This window comes from Rhinolophus ferrumequinum, chromosome 23 (genome assembly GCF_004115265.2).
Source record: "Rhinolophus ferrumequinum isolate MPI-CBG mRhiFer1 chromosome 23, mRhiFer1_v1.p, whole genome shotgun sequence".
In the NCBI taxonomy this organism is placed as follows: Eukaryota; Metazoa; Chordata; class Mammalia; order Chiroptera; family Rhinolophidae; genus Rhinolophus; species Rhinolophus ferrumequinum.
Genome location: NC_046306.1, coordinates 4,594,310 through 4,615,759, shown reverse-complemented (window position 1 = coordinate 4,615,759; position 21,450 = coordinate 4,594,310). Strand labels below are relative to the sequence as shown.

General features: G+C 53.0%; 1 protein-coding gene across 1 annotated transcript in view; it reads right to left on the bottom strand.

The window, feature by feature from the left end:
• BMP7 (bone morphogenetic protein 7) overlaps positions 1 to 21,450 on the bottom strand; it is a 77,662-nt gene that overhangs the window by 24,083 nt on the left and 32,129 nt on the right. The window contains exon 3 of the mRNA XM_033095432.1: positions 1,571 to 1,719. Coding sequence (XP_032951323.1) covers positions 1,571 to 1,719 — 149 coding nt within the window. The remainder of the gene's footprint in view (positions 1 to 1,570; positions 1,720 to 21,450) is intronic.

The window sequence follows — 21,450 nt, the reverse complement described above, 5'->3', positions numbered from 1 at the left end:
AGCCTCACACATTAGAGAGAAAAGCAAAGCAGAAGGACAAGACCTCATTCATCGTCTATCGGATTGGCAGAGCAGGATGAGTTTTTGAAAACTTGTGCTGACAAAGACGGGGAGACAGGTGCCCTCGGGAATTGCCGGTGGGGTGCGAATGGAATGATCTCTAAGGAGGGCAAATGAACACTACCTCTCAAAAGCATGACTAGACAGAGTGCTTGCAGGCACTGAGCTTACAGCTGCACTCCCTGGAGGGGACAGTGACGTGTACCCCGCGGTTTTCCACAGCAGCCCTGTTTGTAAGAGCAAAAGACTAGAAAACACCTAGATGTCCTTCCGGGGGGACTGGGTACGTCCCTGTTGGTGGTAATAACAACAATACCAGTAACTATAACAACAGCTCTCATACAGGGAGTGTGGACTCTGAGCCAGCTCCTGCTCTCAGCCCTTGCTACCCAAAGCACAGCCCAGGGACCGGTGGCCTCTGCACCACTGAGGGCTGGTTGGAAACGCAGACTCTGAGGCCCCGCCCCAGACCTGCTGAATCAGAATCTGCATTTTAACAAGACACCCAGGGGGTTCCCATGCGGGTTAAGGCACTGGTTTTAAACTCCTTCAGTATTAACTCATTTAATCTCTGAACAACCCAATGACGCAGGCCCTCTTACTACCTGTGTGACGAGGAGCTGAGCTCTGAAAGGTAAAGAGTCCCACAGTGAGCAAGGGGCAGAACCACACTCATGCCATAGGTGTGCACACACACACACACGTGTGCACACACACAAGCCTATAAATGAATGGGGAGGCTCTTTAATGGCCGAAAGACAGTTGTCAGGTGAAAAAAAGGCTGTGGGTGAAGACACTGTTAATACTCTGCCACTATGTGTGGCAGAAAAATACAAAAGGAAGCAGAATCTATATGTAATTGCCTGAATACCCAGAGAACATCTCTGAAAAGATATCCACTAACATGAAAACGGCTGTTGCCAGTGGGAGATGGAACTTGGCAGCTGGGGGAAGTCACGGGGAAACTATTCACCATGGCACACATCTGTAACTTTTGAATTTTCAGCCACGGAGACACTTTTTGGGTATTATAAGTGGGAGGTGCTAGTGGCATTTGGTGGGTAAAGGCCACAGGTCGCTGTTAAACATCCTACACGGCACAGGACACCCCAGGATGTCTTGTGTCTTGAGGTGGAGGAGCCTGCAACAGCCCGTCTCAGACTGTTACGTGTTCAGGCATCACCGGGGCTCTCCTTAGAGTTCAGGTTCTCATGCAGCAGCCCTGAGATGGGCCAGAGATTCTGCTTTTCTGACCCCCAGGTGTGGGACCACACTTTGAGCCCCAAGGCCTTACCCAAGCCAGCAGTGATCAACTGTGTCATCGTCTCGTGCAAAAGGGCCAGGAGCTGCTTTCAGTTTGGATCAAAGGGCTGAACACCGAGTACCAGTGGGAAAGGGGCCAGGGAAGCCTTTCCTTGATGGAAACAAGCGTGTACACTGCTGAGATCCTCCATAAGCTCAGGAGCATGGGCTGCATCACCGCCAGCTGGAGAAGTGGCTCAGGACTTACCATCCAAGGTCTCCACCGAGAGCTGCAGGCCCAGGTTGTGCCGTGGGTTGACCACCCAGTGGTTGCTGGTGGCCGTGATGTCAAACACCAGCCAGCCCTCCTCCGAGGCCCAGAGGGTGCGGCTGTCGAGCAGGAACAGGTCCGACTCCCTGCAAGAGAGGAGGACAGAGACGCAGGCTCCAGGTCAGCACGTCACAGCCCAGTCACCCAGTCGTCCAGCCACTGACGGAGACGAGGAGCGTGTGAGGCGGGAGGAGGCCCACCAGTCCCCCAAACGTGGGTGCATCAGACCAAGATCCAGGCTGGAGACACTTAGTAGCTGTGCTGGGGAAAGGGAGTGCACAAGACGTATCTTTACACACAGGCGACAGGGCGCTGCTAGGAGGCAAACTCGCCCTTCAGATTTGTTAGGGGGATGCCTGTGGGACAGAGTCCGGGAAGACAGGAATTGTACAGCTTCTGTGTTGCTGGAAGTCTCAGGGAACAGAAGTTCACAGCTGCTGGACTACTCGCCATTTCTCAGGCACTGTCCCCAGGGGTCTATGCACAGCATCTCATTCAGTTGTCACAACCCTAAGCTGTGGGGATATTACCATCTCCATTGAATACGGGGTAAAACCATGACTTGCCCGAGGTCAGTGAGCCAGGAAGCTGCCAAGGGGGGGCTTGAGCCCAGGCAATCGGGTACCAGTGCAGCAGACACTCTTCGTCTCCAGGCCACAGAACTTCTTCATAAGCCCACCAGGTGTTAGGACACTGATGTTATTAACGGAGGTAGCCCTTTAATTCTCTCTTCCTCAGATTTTACAGTAGCAAATGGAGTAAAACCACAATTGGCCTTGTAGTGGATGGAAGATAGATGATGGACGGGTGGATGGAGTTTCACATTCCTAGATAGTCGAATTCTAATATATCAAGTATCATAATGTCTCTTTCACACTCATAAAAATTCAGTTGCAATAGTTGGAGTCCTTCAGTAGCCAATTAAAATATTTGGGCCCTTGTGTTGTGCCAGGCAATGGGGTACACCGATAAACAACACCCAATCGGCGCCTGGCCCAGGGAACTGACAATCTGCCTCGTGCCTGGAGTGACCTAATTTCCCCGAGAATTAAGGGGAATTTTCTCTGTTCACACAAAAAAGACATCAGATGTAGCAGCGATTTATGGAGCGCTTACCACGTGCCCGGCCCTGGGTTGAAATGCCTGCCCGCGTCACGTCTACGCCGACTCTGAGTACAGCTGTGCCATTGTGCAGAGCTCGAAACTGAGGCTTAGAGAGGCAGAGCTGTTTGCCCGGCTTCACTGCTAGGACCCCGCCCAGGACACCTGCAAACCCCAGCTTGGGACCACACGTGAAACAGTTCTTCTGGACACGACCTTCGCTCAGGTGTAGTTGCCGTCATTTCAGAGCCTTTGGCAAATCAAACAGTAAACTCACTGTAATATAACCCACTAAGCCAGGCTGGAGCTGAGGAGCAGACGCCCCCTTTGGATGAGGCATGCAGCTCCTACGGGCCCTGTCCCCAAGTCTCCCTCCTAAAGCTACGTCTTTCCTGTGTGGCCTGGAGATCTCCACGTTTGTGAGTTTGGCCAAATTATAATTCTGCTGCATGCCGTAACACATTGGACATCTACCAGGCACATTACTATGTACAAGACGCATGAGAAGGCACTCAGGGACTAAATCGGTAGTGGTAGCCAGTGTCTTAAATTGACTTTAACTCAGAACCCACTGGAAGTGTAGCGAGAGATTAACTGTTCACTCAGAGAAGCCTACGTAGGGATGGCAAAGCAGGCTGAGAAATACACGGGAGCCAAGGGAAGTGTGACGGTGTAGGCTGTCTCATCACGGTTGTCAAAGGAATACACTTGAGCTGTATTTCCCTCTTGGCATCTCTCCATCCAAAAGTCTGAGGGCAGAGAATCTAATGGGCCTAGTCAAGTCCATGTCCAGTCCTTTGCCGTGGGAGGGCAGGATGCTCCACGGTGATGGACAGTAGCACCAAGACCACAAGGTGGGAACAGGGGTTATCCGCCCCAGCCCCCCGCCTCCAAGTCCCCTCTACCCAACAACTGCCAGAACTAAATTCAGAACCTGCTTAATCATATTATATAATGTATGTGAATGGAATATGACTTTTGATCTTATAACCAACAAAACGTAGCCACAAGACATCACGTTGTCCCCTAGCCAGCCAGACTGAAGTCCCTTCGGATGTGTAAGAAGCTCCCCTCTCTAACACTTATAGAAGCGAAGAGGTCTTTTTAGAGCCACAAAGGATTTGGAAGGCCCTGAGTCTGACTCTCACGTCCAAACTGAATAAACACCATGAGACAATCCTCCACGATCTGTTCACTCCTCAGTGCCCTTCCAGAGGTAGTTTCAGAACTGGCTTGGGGAATGTTCACACCGATTTTAAACTCACAAACAAGACTTTCCTGCTGTTTTCATCTCCAGTTTGCCTCAATGACCTTCCTGGCTATGGAGAGCTACCAAGATTGTCAATGAAGCAGCCAACTGTTCTCGACAACTCAGTGAGAGTAGAAACAGCACTCGGGACCCAAACAATTCCCCTACTGAGTCAGGCTCCCAGCGCCCCTGTAGGAACAACCACATTACAGCACAGAAGTCACAAACCTGGGTGGTGTCTTTGCTGGAAAATTGTTATGTGTCGGAAAATGTGACCAGATAGCTGGATAGGCCCTTCTGGGCGGTAGAACAATGAGTCGTAACTTAGGGAACAGAACCAGGCCTTTGATGCGTGAAGCCCTTGCCAAACGATACTAAGCATTCTCTTGTTACAGGTCGTGACGCCCAGGGGCAGATGCTACAGGCTAGTGTTGACTCATCTGTGAATCAACGTCAGTGCACCAGCTCCCGTCCTCCACAGTCTGCACTTTGTTCCAGGCATGCTTGGAGGAGCCAAACCTTCTTCGTTTGAAGGCATCAGGACCGGAGAGCCTGGTGGACGTGGAGAGAATAAGAGACTAACAGGCTTTGCTTTTAGAAGGAAGACCTGGGCACGAGGTTCTAAAAGGACAAAGGAGACCTGGCTCAGCAGCCAAAGCCAGACTGACAGGTGGGAAAGGGGGAATTTCTAGCTGCCACTGGGAGCATCTTATTAAAACACAATGGTTCTTATAACCAGGAGGAACTGAACAAGCCCTTTGTGACATTTTTATGCACATTGAACATACTGGCCTCCCCGACCCAGCCCAGGTGAGAGCAGAGGTGGGAAAGGCTCAGGGGGAAGGGCCCCAAGGTAACTAACTAAATGCATTCTTTCACCTTCCCCACTACTGAAAATCTAGGGGCTTTCCTGGCGCCAGTTCTCTGAATCTCCCCAACAGGGAGGTTATCGTTCCCAACTTACAGGTGAGCAAAGTGAGGTTCAGAGGTAAAGCCTTTGTCCACGTGGATAGACTTTGAAGTGACAGAACCCACATACGGTGTAGCAGTCTGACCTGAGAACTTGAGTACTTAAGCCCCGTCACCTCCTTATGTCACCTCAGGAAGTTGTTGAATCCTGCGTGGTGCATGTTACTGTCACAACATTGCGTGAGGCAGAGAAAATTCTAGAAGGGGATGAGATCTAGGTGGTAGAGCATAGAGAAGGCAAGTGTTAAGCCAACTAACTCCTCCACCTCTGTTTCTTCCTCTATAAAGTGGGGATAATACCACTTTGCTCGGTGACTGGGGAGAACCAAGTGAAGACCAGGGGTGGCCATGGAGTTTCCTTTTTGGGTGATAAAAATAGTCTAACATTGAAAAATGCTATTTGTTGCACAACTCTGAATACATTAAAAAAAAACACCTACTGAATTATACACTCTACAACGGTGAATTATATGGTATGTGAATTACATCTCAATAAATCTGTATTTTTTAAATTTCGATAAGGCCAACATAAGCCCTAAATATAGAGCATGACATCATTACGCAAATAATATTTTTAAGGTTTACACACCTATTCATGAAAAGCCAATATGGCCATACTCGGGTTTCAGCAAGAATTCACTCAAGTATGTAGCTGCCGTCTACACCCATACATCAATACTGTCTCAATTTAGCAAGCACAGTGCTATTTCTACAAGAAGCGAGATTCCATTTGGGGGCAATATATTTCCATGTTCTACTGTGGAACAAACCTGGGCGAGCTGGGTGGCCTGGCTCTCACCCTCTCGCAGGGGTGTGGACACTTTTGCCTCGTCCTCCCAGCTCACAGAGAGGCAGCAGACCTGGGGTATGAACTCGGCATTTCTTCCCTCTTCTCATGTTGCTTCTGATTAAGGAAATAGCAGCCAGACTCAGGAGGTCACCTTCTCCCCTCCTGAAACACAGGTTTCCCCAAAGCCCTGCTCTCTGGGAGGCGTGAACCATCGGTGACCCCAACTCCTTGGTGGTGAGGGGTGTTAATATTTAACCAGCAGCCTGGGGATAGAGTGTTGCTGGGGCTTGCAGGCTCCCCCACCCAGGGACACCCATGAGGACTGGGGAAATGTAACCCACAGGGAAAAGCCAGAGAAGCCACACACACCATCCAGCGCCTCTCAGCCCACCTTCCCCTGGAAAGTTCCACCACGATGGAAAAATGCGTATTTTTAAATCTCCAACGTGGGAAGATGGAAAGTCCTTTTTTTTTTTTTTAGTCCTCTGGCTCCTTAGAGACTATTTAGAGACTGTACTATCAAGGGCTTTCACCCACAATCCAGCAAGAGCCCCCTGTGGGATGCAGGGTGCCACCCCTGGCATGTGGCACACACACAGCTCTAGGGAATCCAGCCCTGAAACGGGCAAAACGAGGCCGAGGTGGGAAGTTGGAGGATTCCTCTGGCCTTGGGGACTTCCAGCCAGAGCGAAAGCCAGAGGAAGCACGGACTCCCACCGGGTCACCCAGCACCCACTGCCGCAGCACCTGGGACAGCCCCAGTCCAGTCTTAGGACCCTGTTTCACTGTTTTTCCCTCCTATGTTGCAGGACAGTGGGGATGCCACCTCCTTTGACCTGCCAGAGGGTCCCAGCTGTCAGGTCTTAACAGCTGGACAAGACCTTGGAAATCTACTCCAGGTGCTTTTCAGCTCGGAAGCCCAGAGTTTGTATCTTGTGCACATGCCGCTGGTGGCTGCGTGAGAATTAGGACCCAGTTCTGGGCCTCAGTGCACGGTGGTATAATGGAAACACTCTTGCCGTCACAGCCCCAGACCCAGCTTGACCCCCCCGACCTTCTGGGGTCCCTCAGACACAGCCCATCACCTTCAGGAGGAGACGCATGCTGGGGTTTGGAAGGGCCACGTTCAGAGTCATCTAAGCTCACTCCAGGACGTGTGGCTGGTGCTGGAGGCCTCAGCACCCCAACAATTTATTCTGGGCATCTACTGTGCACTAGCTTGTAAATGGCATTCTCTCACCTAATCCTTCCTCTTCCAAAGAGGTACATCCAATCACGATCCCCACTTTACAGATGGGACAACTGAGGTACAGAGGAGTTAAGAAAGTGTCCTCAGGTGGCGAGCGGCAGGCCCCAGACAGGAAGTGACATGCGGCACGTGGAGCCATCTGTCACCCCAGCCAGAAATCCCTCCCCAGGGTTAGAAGAAGGGAAGAAAGTCAAAGGGAGAATGAGTCTGGCCCAGTGCCAAGTGGTCCCCCATCAAAGAGAGGGAAATGAACTTCAGATTCCGTAGTAGGCAGAATAATCACACCTACCCAAGACGTCCCAGTCCTAATTCCCAGATGTTATGGATTTGTTGTCTTCCATGTCAAAAGGGACTTGGCAGATGTAATTAAAGATTTTTGACATGGTAGATGATCCCGGATTATCCAGGTGGGCCCATGTAATCACAAGCATCCTTGTAAGTGAAAGAGGGACACAGGAGAGTCACATGTGAAGACAAGCAGAGGTCAGTGATGCAATTGCTGGCGAGAGGCCATGAGCCAAGGAACGAGGGAGCTTCTAGAAGCTGGAAAAGACGAAGGACACAGATTGACCCTTAGCGCCTCCAAAGGAAACAGCCCTGGGGACACTGCGACATTAGTCCGGTATCCATTTAGGACTTCTGACCACCAGAATTGTAAGGTAGTCCATTGGGGTTGTCTCAAGCCACTAAGTTGTGGTAACTGGTTCCAGCAGCCACAGGAACTAGTAGTTTCGTTCCTTGAAACCCTCCCTGAGCAGCTCCTGTGTCTCTGGAGCTCTGCTAGGAGCCAGAGGTACGATGGCAGCCAGAGACGGAGCTCTGGGTCCAGAGGCTGTGAGTGCCGCACGGGGGTCCTGCAACCCCGGTTGGGTAGCGGGAAGGAGAAGGAGGTCCTCTGGGCCAGCAGACGAAGGGAAGGACTGGCCTTGGGTGTGAGCAGCGTCTCCTGAGGGAAGGCAGAGCGATGAGCAGGGCCCTGCAGTGACGAGGACAGGAAGGGCATTCCAGCAGAAGGAACAGAATGTGCGAAGTGTGACGAGAGACGCTGACAAGGAGAGGTGCAGGTGCACGGAGAGTGTGCAGGTGGACAGTGGCTGGAGCCTGCACGGCCTCTGGCCCCTGGAAGATCTGGTCCTAAGAGAACAGGGAAGCTGGGAAGAGTATTACAAGGGAGTGGAAATAATGGGCTTCACCACTAGCGGTTACCAGTTACCGGCAGACTTTCTCCCTCACCCCTGCTCTCATCCTCACCCTGCGGCTCTGGAAAACTGCAAGGCTGGACATTTTAAAACCTTGCATGTTGTGAATTGCTGCTGGGCCTGAGGAACATTCCTCAGAAGACAGAGAGCGAGAGACAGAGAGCGATGGAGAAGCCAGAGCTTTCCCAGGCTGACGTGATGTCATGGAGGAGAGCAGGCATGTTACTGCTCAGGATGAGTCAGGCTGGGGAGCCAGCTCCACGCACCTGGAGTCAGACCAGCATGCAAACACCAGCCCTGCAGGGAAACCGGGAAGGAGATCAAAGGAGCCACGAGGAAGTCGGGTGTGGCCGCTGGGAGCGCCCCATCTGAGCCCCAGGCTGGGGAGGACCCAGCCCAGGCCCCAGCACCCCACCTCCAGCTTCAGGGAATGCCCTGTCTTGCTACCAAGTCACCAAGCAATCCCTGGCGTCCCCAGGGCGGGAAGATGAAGTCAGGGAGGTCCGAGGCTTTTTATAAACTCACTTTAAGACGGTGCTTATCCAGGAAGACTAAAATTAAGTCATTTGGGAGAAAGGTGAAAAAATACACCAAGAAGCATGAGGTCCTCCTCCCACAGCCAGGGCACAAGTCACCAGCCCACAGCTTCCCCTCCCCGTGACCATCTGTCTGTCTGTCTGTCTGTCTCTCTCCCTCCTCCCTTCCCCGGCCCACCACCTGGGCATTCACCGGAGGGCCAAGTCCACTCCTGTCCAGAGTCCAGGAGGCTCGTGTTGTCAAAATCAGGAAGCAAGTCAGGCCCTTGAAGTCTGGGCCTCAGTTTCCCCATCTGCAAAATGAAGAGTCTGGAGTTTATCAAGGTCTTGAAAACTGCCTCCTGTTAATAGGATATCCAAGAGAGGAAAATGAGGGGGTCCAAAGTAAAAAAGGCTCTGCATTTAAATAAGGTTGGGAAGCACCACACGGTCCTTGCTCCTTGAGATTTCATAATGCACATGAGCGTTTTAAAGGCTCTGAGAAGTCCTGCTGCAAAGAAATGTCTATCCCAGCAATGGCCTGCGATAAAGAGGCTCTCGAATTTGTGGGTACACGTGGGCCACGGGAAGAGGAACCCAGGTAGAAATGGAAGGTTCTCTCCCATCAGGGATGCACCTATCAGCAAGAGAAAACAATCAGGGGGTCTGAATGGGGCCCAGGACCCTCTTTGTGATGAAGTCCCCGGGGTGGTCCTTGGGTCACACGTTGGGGGGTCAGGGGTGTAGGCATCACAACAAAGGCTTTGGGTCCTTGGTGAGTTATAGTAAAATCCCAGGGGAGTGACCCTGGGCAAGCCAAAGTCTGTCCTTCAGGGGATAACAGTGAGGCGTGTTCTAAGAATGGATTAAATGGGATGCAATGTCCAATGCCAGTACAGAGCCAGAGTCTCAAGGCTCTGGGTTGGAACAGGCCTCAATGCCAATGTCAGCCTTCTCCCGCTGGATCTAAGCTGCCCCGGCCCTAAAGCGGGGAGCTCACTACCACATGGCTCTGACCCTCATCGAAACACAACATCTTAGAACAGGCCTGGCTCCACGAAACGTTCATTAGCTCTTAGGATAAAAGGCCCAAATTCCCAAATGTGTTCCACAATAAGGGAGACTATGAAATGGATGGTCCGAACTGGGAAACTTTGGGGAGAGGAAGGAGGCACGGGGGGGGCGTTTAATCACCCTACCTATAAGCGCCTGGGTGGTCTGTCCCCCCGCATCCCTCACACCCCTTCTCACTCCTCTCCCACATCCAGCCTCAAGTGCTCCAGCCTTTGCACATGCTGTTCCAGCTGTCAGGAACACTTGTCCTTCGACCTCCATCACACCTGTTCATCCTCCAGCTCCCCAGGGAAGCATCCACTAATGGACGCCTCCTCGTTAGACACCTTCAAGGCCCTCCGTTCCAGTACTCAGGCTGTTGTTTCAACCTGTCTGCCCAGTTCTGCAGGTTTTCCTCTTTCCCCACCAGATGGTAAGCTCCTTGTGGGCAAGGACCTACTTTGCTGGCCACTGCTGTCGCCCAGCACCTAGAAAGCAGCATGGCTCAAAGTGAATATCAAACACACATCGCGTGGATGTGCTGGTACCTTTGGAGTATTCTCACCAGCCAACGAGGTTTTCTGGTGCCACTTTCTATAGTTTGTGTTCGTAAAAGAGGAAGAGTGAATGTTTTCTCAAATTACTCAGGAGCCTCCAGAAATGGACGCGCCTCGAGTTCCTGGGCCTCAGCCCACCACCCCAGCCCAACCCCACTGGTCACGCACACTAGTCAGCCCCCAGACACCTCCACGCCCCACCTTCCATGGGCCTGCCTGTGGAATCAGGGATGGGGTGCCAAGTTACCCCCAGCCGACCCCCCGATGGAAGTTGCCGGTTGTTTGGGGTTCACCTCGTCCGTTTTTGTGCCATCACTTCATCAGGGCCAGCTCCTTCACCCGTACGTGTCAGGAGGAACCAAGAGGAACCAAGAGGACAAAGACAGGCAGGGAGCCGCAGCTGGGAAGGAAGCCAATCTCAGATTTACTTTTGGACCCAACTCTTGCTCCCCCTTGCTTAAGATTCCAGGGCTTGGGCCCCAGAATTTCCGGAAACCAGAGGCCCTGTCATTCCATTCAACCTCCCAAGTGACGAGAAGTGAGGTACACTGGTGACGGCAGTGCTCAGAGAGAGACAGATCTGTGGTGAAACAAAATGACCTCTGGGGTGCCCCCCGAAAAATCGGGCCTTGTGGAGAGCATTACAGAGCGTCTGAGGTGGCCCTGGAAATCCCACGCTGCTGGGCAGCTGCGTGCGGCTGGCATCATGGAGGTGGGCGGGCGAGACGCCAAGGACAGGAGACTCATCTTCCGAGACTTTCCCTGGTTGCCCCATTTCCTCCAGCCTCCAGCTCCAGACCAAAATAGAAGGAGGTAAATTCAGCCTCTTCACGCACATTCAAGGAATAAACAAACCAACACAGACACAGTTATCGTGCCGGGTCATCTTTCCTCACTTTTTCTTTTTTAAGAACCCCAGGCTGTTTTAAGATCCCAAACCAGAGGCAGAAAAGTGAAGTGTAGCAGGCAGACGAGGGAGAAAGGAAATGAACTTAACAGGGGACTTTGCAGACAGAAGCATGTGTCTCGATGACCAGATTCAAGGGTTCCAAGAACAAAGGGCAGATCAGAAAAACTCCATGCAGCGGGGGAGGGGTGTCTGAGACTTCATTCTGATAAACCAAAGAGTGGTGGCAAGAAGCGGGGAGGCTGAGGCCACCTGCTGAGCCAGTGCCACCCGTGCTTTACCCCACTGACGCCTGACCGTCCTGTCAGGTGGATACTCACAGGTTTTCCCCCGAGGGATTCAGGGCCCGTGCACATGGAACCTCGCGTGTAAAGGGATCCCAGCAGGGCTCCTTCGGAAATAAGCTTTCTAAGGAGGAGCCCCGTTTTCCCTCCCGTGACAAGGACAGGTTTTTCCAGGTGCTCCTCGTTCTAATTCAGCATCACTGCAAACCTGACTCGTAAACCCCCTCCTCCACCCCTGCACCCCCCACCTATGGGCCCAGCCGCGGAAACAAAGGTTGAGCCCACAGCCCTAACCCACAACACCGAGGGGAAAAAGAAGCCTGCTTGCGGATCCAAGTGTCTCCTTTAAAGAGTCCCCAACTAGACCCTGAGGAAGAGCCAGAAAAAAAGATCCTCTCCCTAAAAGGCCCTTATAATCCAGTTTTCACTCAAGAAGCCCTACCGTCCATGACCATGGGACCCACAGAAGCCTGTGAGCAGGTGCAGGGCTGGAGCAGAGCAGTGTTTTAGGGGGTGGAAAGCGGTGAGCAAGATGGACAGGAAGGTGGGAAGAAGGCAGGGGTGAAGCGTGGTCAGGGTGAGTGGCCTCCCGGGGCTTGTGCAGGAGTGCAGGGTCTCAGATCCTCTACCTGGCTCCACGGCTCCAGGGCGCTTCCCCTGCCAGGTGCTGGCACTCACTTCACCTGTGACCATCCAGGTTAGATGTGCCTGGGGAGTGACACCCCTCCCTCCCCCCCCAGTGCTTTCAACCAGGGGCAATTCTGCCCCCCAGGGGACATTTGACCACGTCAGGAGACACTCTGCGTTGTCAAAGCTTGGTAGTATCATCTTGTGGGTGGGGGCCCTACAGTGAATAGATGCCCCCAACACGGATGGCCCACCCCAAATGTCAGCAGTGCCGAAGCTGAGAACTCCTGTCTTAAATACGGATGGATGTGAGGTTATAAACACTTCAGCTCCTTGACCCGACTGGGGTGACGCGTGCAATTCTGCCTTCAAAAGTCCCTGCACAAGGAGGGAGCCTAAGTCACCCTCGTGGGACTGCACGGCACAGCTGCCTGCCTTTCCAGACACACGTTCACACACTCCTACATCTTCTGGGAACACTTGCTAACCATTCACTTTCACACACAGTCCTCGTCTCAGAGTCATCTTCAGGGAAACCCGACCTGAGACTCATGGCCAGCAGGCTTCAGTCAACGGCAGCTTGGCTCCACTAGTAGTGGCTGCCTCATGCGATGGAGCTGTGCTGAGGACCCCGGCCAACTCCAGGTTTGGCAGGAAGGAGTGCTGCTATCCATTAGTAATGCCTGCGTGGGGTCCCAGATGGGCAGTGGTAGCATGCATGCTGGAATGCAGACCAGGTGTCAGCTTTCCTCCCTCCATTCTTGGATTGGCCAAATGGGAAGCTATGGGCATTGCAGAGGCAGAAAGAAAAGAAAATGGCGCTGATGGGGGCTGGCAGGAGAAAGACAAAGGAAGAACCAGTGTTTGGAAGAACTTTGAGCATTTACCCAGAGGCCTACTTCCGCCCTGAGTTTGGAATCACCGAGGACTTCGTTAACCACGGTTGACTCCTGTAAAACATTATCTTCTGGTGAGCCTGCATTCCGCATCCTTACTGAGTTCACATTTGAGCAGGCACTTTTCTTCCCAGCTACAGATGACCGCTCAGGACCAAATTGAAAAATATTAATTCTCTTTGTCTCCTGCCAAAAAGGCTAAAGCAATTACAGGCCCTGATATGAAACACAGATGTTAATACATTTGGAAAAATAAGCTCCTATAGGCGAGCAGAGGTCCAAGTATGAAGTGCTTTTGGAATTAAGCGCCGGATCAAGTTATCCAGCCAGCCCCCAATACTAACGCCCATTCTCCCCCAAATCCATTCCAGTGTCGGGGGCCCGGGGCCACAACACACACAACGTTTCCCCTATTTTCAGATGAGAATCAATCTACCCTTGGGTTCCCACTGGCACACAAGCTCTAAATAATATAATTATAATCATCACAGGGGAACTTCCCTAAGATCGAAAAGTATTATAATTATGGGCAATTTTCACTTTTTGGAAATTGGGCTCAGATGCTGGAGAAAGACTGAAAACAAGGCATTCTCGGGTTTCAGTTCTGGAAGAGAGAACACGTGGGAAGCTTTGCGGTGATGGACCGGCCCAGGTCTGGAGATGCTGGGACAGTGACAGGAGGGTCAGTGCCCCTTCAGCGACACTCGCTGGTGCCAGGCACCACGCTGGCACTGGAAACACCTCAATGCAAGATGGTCTGTCCACTGACGAAGCCCACGCCCTGGAAGACCAGCTCCTTCTTTTATCCATTCATGCGAATGCGTTTGACTGAATGACTCCTATGTACCAGTCTCCAGGTACAAAGGACACGTCCGCACCGCTGGGACAAGCTGGCACGTCTTTTCTGTTCTCTGCCTCAGTTTCCTTCTGCAGAACATACACTTCCCCACCGTTACCCAATTTCTAGGATTGCCGTGAGAAGAAAATGTGTATCCACAGCCAAGAAAGACAAACAAATGGGACTGGGGAAGATGCAAGCTTTCTTTCCTTAACCCCTAATGTGGTATTTATTGTGCCTTAGTTTTCTTGTCTGTAAAACGGGGTAGGTGATGGTCCCTCCCTTGGGGGTTGTGACAGGAAGGACTAAAGAATGTCGCCTGGTCAGCGCTCTCGACAATGACCTGTGTCATCACCACCGTTCGAGAAGGCAGCCGTCTCTTCTCCCAGTTGAGAGAAGTATTGTCACAGAAGAGGGGCTGAAGATTACAAGGTGAATTTGGGAGGCAACAGCCAAATCAGTCGTGATGTAAAAGGAGCAGCCCTTTCCCACAAGGCAGGTGTGCAAGGGGTCCACTGCATGGGACATGTGCTCACCTTGACCTTCACAGTCAAGCATTAAATCCATGTGGAGTGATGAGAACAGAGCAGATATGAAGGAAGTGCCTCCTGAATCTCCCTGATGTCGCCATTTGTATTCTCCTCTCCCAGAAAGACATCTAGACGCTCCCCTCCCACTCACCTTGGGGAGTCTTGGCTGCCACTCACGAGCACGGTCCTCAGCCCTTACACAGGTGTCTCCATCCCCATTACATGGGCAAAGTGACTCATCCAAGGTCCCTCAGATCCTCAAAGGAACAGGACAGAGCAGAGAGCAAGTCCACTCTGGGGAGCTTTACAAATTCTCAGTGTCAAGGTGATACTGGGACCATTGCATCAGAACTCAGAGGGTGGGACCCCGGCACCCGAAATTATACTGATTACCTGGTTCGGAATTCGCCCTCTAGAGTGTGGCCTTGGGAGGGTCACTTGACCACTCTGTGCCCCGGGGACCTCATCCACAAAACGGGAGGATGTAGACTTCTCAAGGCTACTGTGAGGCAGAGACACGATGCGTGCAACTTGTAAGCACCGGCCTAATCCCTTGCAAGCACCAAAGAAATGGGATCTGTCACCATCACCCGTATTCCCGCAAAGCCAGGCTTGCGACGGATTACGCAAGGAAATAAAAGGCACAAAGATCAAAAAAACCACCAAGGCCCACCAGATGGCCTCAGCCCGCAGGACAGGAAGCCAAGGGGCCATTTGGCTCCGGGATGCTGAGCAGGGCAGGCCAACCGCACGGAGACCAGCACTGACTCGACTGGACACCGCATGCCCCGTCTCTGTCCAGCGAGGCGTAGCAGAATGCAAGCCTTTCCCAGAGTGATCCCCTTGGGGGCTCACACGTGAGAGGAGCCCAAGGGGAAACAAGAGATCTTAATGGCCCTTCCTTCCTGCTCAAGCAGCTCCGAGCTGGGATCTGGAGTGGGGCCTAGAGAAAGGCAGCAAGGAAAGTGCCGAGGCATCCTTGACCAGGCTGCTCTCTGGCTCCTCTCTCTGACCTTTCAGGATGGTCCAGTGGTGCCCTGGCAGCCAGCTGCTCCCTCTTTGCCTTTGAAGAGGCACTGGGGAGCTAAACCAGAAACTCCTGAGAAAGCAGCTCCAAACCAGAGCTCACGCCCTGGGGCTGAGGTGTAGTGGTGAGCGACGGAAGCCAGGAGACATGGAACCAGGCACGTAGGCCTTCAAGAGGAGCAAGAAGGCTCCGGAAGCTTCTGGAAGATTCTAGAGCCAAACCCAAAGGGATCTCCACCCTCAGCCAGTGCCATTGAGCCTGTCAGTCAAGGGCCCGGACCACACTTTGGGCTCAGTTCTATGGGAGAAAAATAGTTGTCTTTGAGAGGCCAGGCAAAAGGGCACATGGTGACCTGTACTAGGAGGAGTCTCTCCCTTTCCATCTCGTGGACACGAGACGGCTCACACAGGAGAAAGAAAAGGAATCTTAGCCACCTGTTCACAGCCCTGGCTAACGATGCCCAGCCCCACCTGCAGCCTCTCCTGTGTCCAGGTTGTAAAAGCCCTAGTGATTCTCATGCATGGCCACAGCTGAGAACCACAGCTGGGGCCTCACCATCGCCCTCTCTGAGCCCCAGGGGAGGGAATCAGTACAAACAGGAAGCACCACAGCACCGTCGTGGCCAAGCACGTGAGCGCCAGAATCTAAGACCTGAGTTCGAGCCCAAACTCTGCCACTTGCTAGCTGCATGATCTCTCTGTTACTTCCCCTCTCTGCGCAGTCTCTACACCTGTAAATGGGATGAGAAGTCTTTGTACGATGACATCCAAGGTACACCCCAAAGATGAAGTGCTCAGCTCGCCAAATGATGACAAGCCTGGAGCGGGTGGCGGGAGGTGCTCTGGACGGTGACCATGTCCCTTTGCCCAGACACGAAGTCAGAAAAAGTCAGTCTCACTATTGAGCCTTTGGCCTTACTTAGCTCGATGAAGATGGGAAGAGCCCTGGCGCTGGCTGGGGTGCGGGACTGCACTGCTCTCCCAGTAAGACGTGCTCTACACACAGCACCCAAGCACCTTCTCACCCATTTCCGTGGTCCGAAATCTGAGGACAACCGCTGGGGCATATCAGAAATGCAGAAGCTCAGGCGCCACCCCAGCCAGCAGACTCCGAAGTGCATTTCACTGGTCCCCAGGCACTGAGTGACTGTGCTGAGCTGTGACAGGACAAGAATGCCTCTGCATCAATCAATCAGGGGAACTCTGCAGGAAGCATCCTTCTCAGAGGAAAGGTAAGACCTGCACAGGTGCATGTGTTCCTGGAGGGTTTGGGGCACTGCTGAGGAGACCAGTGATGCCTCCTCCTCTTGGGGAGGTGAAACCCTAGGGAGCCCTGGGGAGGGCCGCCGGGGGCTGCAGGTGACAGAGCCCCCACCCGGGCAGCACGGGGGCACAAGTCTTGCCTCCTTCCTCCTCACCAGTGCGGGCTGCCTTGGGCTGAAGGGAGCTGAAAAGCCGCCCCCCTCGGGGTCCCTCTCTGGCCCATTGCGGGGACAGCACCCTCTTCATCAGTGACTCAGGCTGCAGCTGATCCAATCTTGGCCCAGGAGACCACTCTGAGGTCACGCTCCTGGCAGCCAAAGTCCCTGAGACAAACCAAGAGACATTTTCATCCAGCTGCCAACATCATCTCAACCTGGGCAGTGACGGACACCCTTCGAGTGTGTTCTGCTGCCCTGACAGGCCTGTGGCTCCCCCAGGGATGGATCACAGAGCACACACATCCCCTACAGATAGAGCAGCACTGCGGGGAGCAAGATTGGAACCTGCAGGAGGAGAGAAGGGGGGAGGATGGAAAATGCCCGGTCTAGTTTCCACGAATGAAACTGGTTAACTAGGGCAACGCCCACCCCCAAACACCCTCACCTTCAGCTGGAACCAGAGTTTGAGCCAAAGGGCACAGAGTCAGTCCAATTCTGGGAAGCAGGGCCCCAGCTGGTCAGGCCCTGGGCTTGGGGTCCAGAAAAGGAGGGAAAGACTCGGATCCCTCACCCCACCGTCACCCCCAAGCAAGGCCACTGGAGCCAAGGCCACTGACCCCAGACCTGCCTCTCAGCCCCCACTAGCCCCACAGCCCGCCAAGGGCGGTTCCAGCAGCCTCTCCAGCTGTCTGGGGCCACAGTGCAAGCAGGGCCTGAGGGCCGTGGAAGGACTCCAGCTAGGCTCATTATTGGAATTTAATTTGGATTCCGAGAGATCAAGAGGCCTCGGTGCAAAGTGGCTCACATAAGGGGAGAGACGCCCTCCCCAAGCCAGCTGATCTTCGGCATCCCCAGCGCTTTCCTGTTGCTCAGGCAGAGGCTCGCCAGAGAGCCAGATGTCCCAGCTCCACACAGCTGGGCGGCCGGCAACGGTGAGGCTGTGTTTCCCTCAGCAGAGAGAGAAGACTGGCCACAGAGCAGGGCGCGGGGCAGGATCTGGGCACCTCTCAGGGAATCAGACCAGCCACAGGTCTTCAGCCTAAAAATATGCATAGCCCCAGGCTGAGGAAATGCAAACAAGGTCCCCATCTTCACACAAGCTCAGGCCTTCACCCCACTGAAGACAGCAAAATTGAGAGATTTAGCAGAGAGGGAGGAAAGCAATGCCATAGCTAAAACCTGGAGCTCTCCATTTTCCTGGGAAGATCTCTGCATTCCCTGTGACGATGATGATGGTGAAGATGGTGGTGGTGGTGGTGGTGGTGGTGACGATACTAATAATAAAAGTTTATTGAGCACTTACTATGTTCTAAGTAAATACGTCAACCTCCTTTATTCTCACCACAACCCTGGAGTTGGATGCAATCATGATCCCCACTATATACAGGAGGAAACAGGCTCCAAGGGGTTACTGCTTCCCAAGGCCACACTGGCACATAGTGTTGGGATTCAAATCCACTCTTAATAGCTAGGTTATCCTACCTGGGGAATTACATAAAAAGATTGTCTTGCTTCTGGATTAATAAAACAAAACCCACCCAGAAAAGAAAAAAAAAAACAACAATTAAAAACAATTTTAACGCTTTAACTCCTAGAGAATGAGGGACTCGCTTCCTTCTTTCAAATGCAGGAAGGAAATGTAGAAATCTAAAGAGAGCAGCCCCTTCGTCCCAACCACTGCCTGTCACTGCACCCCTTGCCCTGCTTTGTATGCTACACCTACCATGTCACCTCCCGGGCTTGAATGTGAGCTCCTAGAGGGCAGGTACTTGGGTCTGGGTACTTTCTCCAGTGCACAGCACACAGCAGGCGCTCCAACATGTGCTGACAAAGGACTTGGCCTCCCAGCAAGCCGAAACCCCCAGAGGCGGGAACCCCAGCTAGGCTGGGCATCCCCACAGATCACCTGTGGCCAAGCTGCTCGTCGGGGGTAACCTGTTACACCTGCCCAGGCTGCCTGCCAGGAAGCCCGGGACAGCTGTCCTGCCCATCCCTCTTCCAGCCACAGTGACTCAGACCCTCTCGCCTCCCCTGGGGCCTCCAGACCCGCCCTGTGGATCCAAGGCAGGGTCGGGTCGAGGAGGTAGCCACCTCAAACCATAATGGAACAGATGCCCACATGTCAGCAGGTTGACACAGGCAGAGAGATGAGCAGCTGCTGGCAGCCTGGTAGGAAAGCCAAAGGCTCCTCTTTTATTCATCTAAGGACTAAGTGGCTCAGCCTGTCCCCATATCATCACCTCCCTCGTCCTACCTGCAGTCCTACTGGAAGCCTCCTTCGCTGGCTCACCCCTGCCTTAGGCCTTGCAGCGTCCCTCTGTCAGATGCTTCTTGTCATTCAAAGATCCCCCCCTCAATAAGGCCGTCAATGGCTGCTCAAGTGCCTTCTCAGGCCCGGTGGTCTGCTCACTGCCTTGCCTGTTGACTGCCTCTCTTCGGCACTCCGTGATGGGTTGAACTATATCCCCTATCAAGATACGCTCAAGTCCTACCCCTGTACCTGGGAATGTGACCTGACTTGGAAATAGGGTCTTTGCAGATGGAATTAAGTAAGATGAGGTCAGACTGGCGTAGGGCGGGTCCCTGATCCAACATGGACGGTTTCCTTATAAAAAGAGGAGAGAGGCGCACAGAGAGAACACAGGTTTCGGAGGGAGCACAGCCCTGTGAACACACTGATTTCAGACTCCTGGACTCCAGAGCTGTGAGAGAAAAGTGATCTATTGTTTTTAAGCCACCCGCTTCACAGTGCTTCGTTAGGGCAGCCCCAGGAAACCAGTACACCCCTCAGCCCACGTTTCCGACGAGGTCCCTGCCCTCCTGAGCCGAGCTGGCTCGCTTCCACAGTCCAGTTCCGAGGCCAGCGCCTGGCACAGAGTGCTCAGTGGGGGTTGGATAAATGATCTGGGCTGTCACGTGTCTCCAAACGCCGTGGCCTCTGACCCCCATGAGGGAGGCACCGTCCGATCTGGCCTGGCTTGCCCGGCACAGGGTCTGCAGTGCCCCCCCCCCCCCCCGCAGGGAGCACGGGAAGGGTGGGACCCATGGGGACCCCTCACATCGAGAGCAGTGTCCGAGGATGCTGGCAGTCCTAAAACAAGCTCCCAATGCACCGACAGCATCCCACCAACCCCAGCCAGAGAGCAGAACACACTCCTGCATGGAGCACTGGCAGAAAGAACCACACAGGTGACACCAGCCAGCCCTTCCAGTTCTGTTCAGCCAAACCCACTTGGGGCAGCTACATTCCTGAGGTTAAACCTCTTGATGGAGATTTTGAAGGCAGGTTTGGGGAGCCCGCCAGGAGGCCCGGGCGTGAGCAGGGCTCGGGGTTTGCACAAGTGGGCAATTGACGAATAGCCTCTGGGTGGTACCTGCCTCGCCACCAATGAATCTGCCTTCATGAGAAAAGTCAAACATATGTTCTTGTTCAAGAGTCCCAGGGGATTTGTCAGAGTACAGAGCAAACATATGTCACCCCCCGAGAAGGAACTCGATGCTTCTTCTTGTAATTGGGCTTGTGGCCAGGGCACAGCCTGCCAGGGGTAACTAGGGCACCTGCAGTAAGATTCAGAGGTGACGGCCAAGGCTGTTTGCCGCCTCCCCTACACCACACACACATTCCAGTCCCGTAAGGCCGTACATTCAAGTGGGGGCTCTAAAAGCACATTTAATCCACACTAAGATAACATGTGTCACCCATCAGACTGACAAAGATCAACACAGTTTGATAAGAGACCATGTTGACGAGCACAGGGGGAAACAGGCCTTTTCTGGGGTGGCTGGTGGGAGTATAAACCGACATGACCTCCGCGGACAGCAGTTTAGCAAACTCTAAACTCAGTCACCCATGTGTGCGCCCTCTGACCCCACAATTCTATTTCTAGAACTGTATCCCACTGATAGACGTGCACAAGTGTGAAATAATGTGCCAACGAAGTTATCCCTCCTGCACCCCACCTCCCCAACTCCCAACCCCCACCCCACCCTGTGCCATCTATGGTGTGGGAAAAAGGCGAGCCCACTGTGTGCCCGCAGGAAACTGGTTAAACACCTTGCAGCACAACCCACACAACGGAAGGTGTGTGGTAATTAAAAGAACTAGGACGTTCTGTGGGAACCGACATGGAAGGACAGTCAAGATTTCCACTCGAGTGACGACGGTTCGGGGAGGGAGAAAACACATGATGAGAGATCGGTTGTGAAAATATATAAACCCAAACATATGAAAATATAGAACTATACCTGCTGATTTGAGGAGACTCCAGGAAACTGGTAGCAGAGGCTGCCTAAGGGACGGGGTACTGGGGTTCCGCGGTGGGAAGAAGCCTTAATTTTTACTGTACTTGCTTTTCTCTCTTTTGAACATTATACTACGAACGTGTCTGACCTAGTCAAGAATAAATTCTTAAGAGAAATTATTTTGTGTACGCCTGGACTCAAGTTCCAATTTGTCTAGTTTCTCTCTCGGTGATCTCAGGTAAGGAAGACCTTTGATTTTAGGTCTTAATGCTCCCTATTTCTCAGATGAGCCACCACCTTAGAGGACTATTGTGAATATGACATGAGGTTAGCAATGTAAGACAACGGAAACACTCAAGAAAAG